This window comes from Zea mays, chromosome 5 (assembly GCF_902167145.1).
Source record: "Zea mays cultivar B73 chromosome 5, Zm-B73-REFERENCE-NAM-5.0, whole genome shotgun sequence".
In the NCBI taxonomy this organism is placed as follows: Eukaryota; Viridiplantae; Streptophyta; class Magnoliopsida; order Poales; family Poaceae; genus Zea; species Zea mays.
The window spans coordinates 215,071,804-215,076,633 of record NC_050100.1 but is presented as its reverse complement, the minus strand read 5'-3'; the positions used below and the strand labels follow the sequence as shown (position 1 = coordinate 215,076,633).

Genomic DNA, 4,830 nt, shown 5'->3' with positions numbered 1-4,830 from the left:
AAAATGTCATAAAAGGATAAATGTTTTTCTAGTATGTATTACATTCTTTTTTATTTTTATTTTAAAAATTAATTAGAATTTAGGGTTAAAAACAATGAAAACCCGTAACAACAATAAAAACCGGCGAAAATACTGGTTTACCATCGAGAAATCTCTGAAAACTGTTTTATTTTAATCTAAATACAAATCAATCGAAAAATTGAAAAAAAAAACTAGAAAAACGGTTTCTCAGTGAAATTTAGCGGTTTCAACTGTTTACTGACGGTTTCTATAGGTTTACCATTTTTTTGAAAAAATGGATTTGATTTGCTAAATTGGTCGGATTTTGACGGCTTTAGCTGTAAACCGATACTGTCAAGGGTTAGTTTGGTGTTCTAAAAGGTTTGGTGATCCTCACAGTCCAGTGACCCTGGGCGGCTGTCCAAGCTCCCCTGCTATATATATATATATAACAGTTGGGCAAGACTCAAACCTTTTAATCTTTGTCTAGGCTTTTAAAATTTTCTGGATCAGCCACTGGAGTCGTGTAAAGTCGAGGTCTTTGTAAAAAAAACTTGTTTTTTATATTTTTTATAAACCTTTAAAGACTCTTTAAAAGACCTTATATAAATGTGGTGGTAACATGTTACATGTAGCATCTATCCATCGCTGCAATTACCAAACACGTTGATGCGGACGTCACTTAAATTGCGCGTAACGCGTAGGCCGTAGGCGTACTAGCTAATCCCACACAGGCCGTCAGCCCGTCACATGCAAAATCCACTGCATGCAAGCGGACCCCCAGCTGTTTGGGGTCGTAGCAAATGCATGGCCCTCGGACCTCGGTCGACGCAGTCGGCAAACCAACCGCACTGTCCATACTCCATTGGATGCGGTCATTTTTGGCTCTGCTTCGCTGCGCAAACTGGCGATAGCGTCCAAAAACCTGCACTGCTCTATCCCCACAGGGCTCACATGGCAACGTGTGACGCCATTTCTAGTGCGCATAAAAGATCAACAACTTATTCGTGACTTTAATCTATATTTTTAATCTATATTGATTTCTACTAATTTATGATTTTGTTTGGACACTCTATTATTAACCTCAATCTACATATATTAAGATACATGTGAATTAGGATCAATACTAGAGAATCTAAACTAGTCCTGCAATATTTTTGTCTTTATAAACATAGCTGCAGCTATGTAAACAGTTGGATTTAATCCAAACCGGAAGTAACATGAATCCGTCAAATATAGTACTCCATAGGTTCGCGACCGCGCAGATGCTGACAAACTGACATCTATTGTTGTAAAGGTGCTCACTCAGGCTAACAACCACTGCAGTGAGCTAGCCGGCCGGTTGCGAGCGGGAGTGCAGAGTCGTACATGTACCCTAGATCTGACTAGTCAGTCAATCCGAGATTGCAATTCTCCCGTCCCGTGGTCTCTACCTCCATTCCATGCCACAACCACCACCACCACTGCATTCTCAAACGAGCAGTGCCTGAACCCAAGTGCAGTGCAGCAGCCATGGGAGGTACGTACCCACGCTCAGCTTCGTCCTTACTGCCAGGACAAGAGAGATTCTCTCTGCTCAATGCGCTATCCATACGTCTCTAATCTCTCTCCCGTCTCCCGACTGGCGGCTGCCGCGCGCGCCTGCAGCAGCAGCAGCAGGTGGCCACGCGCTGCGCGCCGTCGGCGACGTCGTCTCGTTCCCCGCGACCGTCGCCGCCTTCGTGGAGGCGCTGCTCCAGGGCTGGGCCGAGGCCAGGGCCGGGCTGCTGGTGCCGCTGCTCCGCGCCGCGGTGCTGCTGTGCACGGCCATGTCGCTGATCGTGCTGGCCGAGAAGGTGTTCCTGGGCGCGGTCAGCTCCGTGGCGAAGCTGCGGCGCCGGCGTCCGGGGCGGGTGTGCAGGTGCGACCCCGACGAGGAGGCGGCTGCGGCATCCCAGGCCTATCCCATGGTGCTCGTCCAGATCCCCATGTACAACGAGAGGGAGGTATGTATGCAGTTTTTTATGTGTCCACTTGTTCAGTCAGAGTAAGCCAATTGCTGGAGACTGCTCATCCTCGTTCGTTCGCTTAAAGAGCAGCAGCATCTGAATCTCTCTAGTCTTTTAAGAGGTTGCATCGAGCCAATTAATTTCGCATTACTACAATGTTCCATGGATGTCATTGGGGGGAGGGGAATAATTACAATAAAAGTGGATTCGAATGCAGGACAGCGGGTGATTGTCTTCAGAATTTCAGAGATAATCATGGATGGGTGGCCACGTCTCTGACAGGAGTCTGTAACACGTACGCAGGTTTACCAGCTATCAATAGAGGCAGCCTGCAGGCTCACATGGCCGGTAGATCGACTAATAGTGCAGGTGCTGGACGACTCCACCGACTCCGTCATCAAGGTGAGTGACATCGGACTCGGTTCACTTGCCTGGCACCAGCTGCCACGGGAACATGCACCACAAGAACCGGGTGCCGGCAAGAACACACGGCCCTACAGCTACTGTAGCACGGAGCAGACAGAAACAACTCGCACGGGGCGACCCTACAGCTACTGTAGTGAGCTCGCGAGTCTTGACTCTTGAGCCTTGACCTGCCGTTTGTTTTGTGCTTGGTGTCGCTCGCTTGGGCTTGGCAGGAGCTGGTGAAGGGCGAGTGCGAGCGGTGGGCCACGGAGGAGGGGATCAACGTCAAGTACGAGACGCGCAAGGACAGGGCCGGGTACAAGGCCGGCAACCTCAAGGAGGGGATGCGCCACGCCTACGTGCGCGCCTGCGAGTTCGTCGCCATGTTCGACGCAGACTTCCAGCCGCCGCCGGACTTCCTCGTCAGAACCGTCCCGTTCCTCGTCCACAACCCCAGCCTCGCGCTCGTGCAGACACGCTGGAAGTTCGGTGAGTCAGTCAGTCTCTCTCGCGCGCGCGCACTGGCAGTTGCCACTGCTTTTCTTTGTGTTTTTTGCACCGACAACAACGACAATGATCGCGCACTGTCTGTCTGATACCAAGATGTAGTTCAATTCCATCTGCTGACAAAGCTTTTGTTTAAGCTGCCCTGTAGTGAATGCCAACGACTGCTTGCTGACGAGAATGCAGGAGATGTCCATGGACTACCATTTCAAGGTGGAGCAGGAAGCTGGCTCTTCCTTATGCAACTTCTTTGGATACAACGGTACCTACCTCTCTCTCTCTCTCTCCACTGCGCCGTCACGAACTCGCAATTGTTCATGTCACGCCGGCCTGCAACTTCAGGTGTGTTCGAGAACTGAGAATGGTGTTACTCGTGCGCGCAGGAACCGCTGGAGTATGGAGAACGCAAGCGATCGTCGAGTCCGGGGGCTGGGAGGACCGAACCACTGCTGAGGACATGGACTTGGCGCTGAGAGCAGGGCTCCTGGGCTGGGAGTTCGTCTACGTTGGAAGCATAAAGGTTCACAGCTCTTACAGATGGATACTATTATGCCAGACAGAAACTTCATCAAACTGATCCGACATTGCAATCTGCTTTCAGGTTAAGAGTGAGCTGCCGAGCACTCTCAAGGCGTACCGGTCCCAGCAGCACCGCTGGTCATGCGGACCTGCCCTCCTGTTCAAGAAAATGTTCTGGCAAATTCTCGCTGCCGAGGTTAGTGCTGTACGCCAACCGACGGCTCCCTGACATGCAGTGGCCAGTGGGTGACATGAAAATTTTGTTCTGTCGTATGATTGTTTGCCCATATCGTCTGTTGTTTCCCTGTGCAGAGAGTGTCGGTCTGGAAGAAGTGGTACATGGTCTATGACTTCTTCATTGCCCGGAGAATCGTAGGCACCTTCTACACGTTCTTCTTTTTCAGCGTCCTGATTCCTCTGAACATTCTGCTACCCGAAGCGCAGATTCCTGTGTGGGAGCTCATCTATATCCCCATAGCTATCACTCTTCTCAACTCTGTTGGGACTCCAAGGTTAGATTGGTGTTTTAAGTTTACAGAGTTCTATACGTGCAAAACGTTGTTGGAGAATTATACCATATCCTGAATTCCTAGTGTGTTGCAGGTCTATCCATCTGGTCATACTGTGGGTCTTGTTCGAGAACGTAATGGCGTTGCATCGGTTTAAAGCCATCTTGATAGGGTTTCTCGAAGCTGACAGGGCCAACGAATGGATCGTGACGCAAAAGCTGGGGAATCTGCAGAAGCTGAAATCGATCGCCAGACTTACAGGAAGCTACCGTTTCAAAGACAGGTAATTTCTAGAAGACGACATGTTCAGCAGGTATGTGCACCTCGTTGTACCATAGCTTTGGGCCTTTTGGTGCTAACTTGCTGTCCTGCTGCTCCGCGTGCCAGGTTCCATTTCCTGGAGGTGTTCATTGGGCTGTTCCTTTTGGCCTCTGCGTGCTTTGACTACTTATACAGAGATGACTATGTTTACCTCTTTGTTCTTCCCCAATCGATCATGTATTTCGCGATTGGGTTTCAGTTCGTTGGTCTCAATGTCTCTGAAGACTGACCAATTGCAAGACAACTGAACGTTTTGGTTGCGATATTATGATTGCTCGGGTCAAGGTTCTTGTATCGATGGTCTACAGAAGGGCAGGTTTGTGTGCGATCTAGTAGATACGTCATACTTCAGGAGAGGATAAGCACACGCTGGAGGTTGAGACGAATCTATTATAATCCAGTAGGTGCCAAAAAAATGCATCTAAAACCTGTTGATGTGTCTGGAAAACACAACCAGTGTATTTAGATATAAGAGTTGTGTACCGACGATCAGATCTTGCTGGTAGTATGCTTGAAGGGAAAATACTGAGTACAGCCACACTTTCGATGGAATTAGGCCTAATGAGTGGCTACAGTTCTGCTCA

At 49.2% G+C, this 4,830-nt stretch overlaps 1 protein-coding gene across 2 annotated transcripts; it reads left to right on the top strand.

The window, feature by feature from the left end:
• Window positions 1–1,267: 1,267 nt before the first annotated feature.
• Window positions 1,268–4,830, top strand: LOC100193757 (putative mannan synthase 7). Of its 2 annotated transcripts, none has more exons than XM_008682972.4 (10): window positions 1,268–1,519; window positions 1,651–1,985; window positions 2,292–2,390; window positions 2,627–2,882; window positions 3,049–3,159; window positions 3,281–3,417; window positions 3,499–3,612; window positions 3,729–3,928; window positions 4,020–4,208; window positions 4,313–4,830. In XM_008682972.4, exons 1-10 carry the CDS (start codon window positions 1,513–1,515, stop codon window positions 4,473–4,475), a joined length of 1,611 nt encoding a protein of 536 aa, XP_008681194.1. In that variant the 5' UTR covers window positions 1,268–1,512; the 3' UTR covers window positions 4,476–4,830. The 2 variants fall into 2 exon arrangements, with proteins under 2 accessions (XP_008681194.1, NP_001132315.1); NM_001138843.2 differs by having other exon boundaries at window positions 1,348–1,519; window positions 1,648–1,985; window positions 4,313–4,539.

What these genes read in the sequence shown, in the direction of transcription:
- LOC100193757 (NM_001138843.2), top strand. An exon ending in CCACCGACTCCGTCATCAAG is followed by an intron (nt 2,391 to 2,626) that starts GTGAGTGACATC and finishes TGGGCTTGGCAG; the next exon opens with GAGCTGGTGAAGGGCGAGTG. An exon ending in AACTCTGTTGGGACTCCAAG is followed by an intron (nt 3,929 to 4,019) that starts GTTAGATTGGTG and finishes AGTGTGTTGCAG; the next exon opens with GTCTATCCATCTGGTCATAC.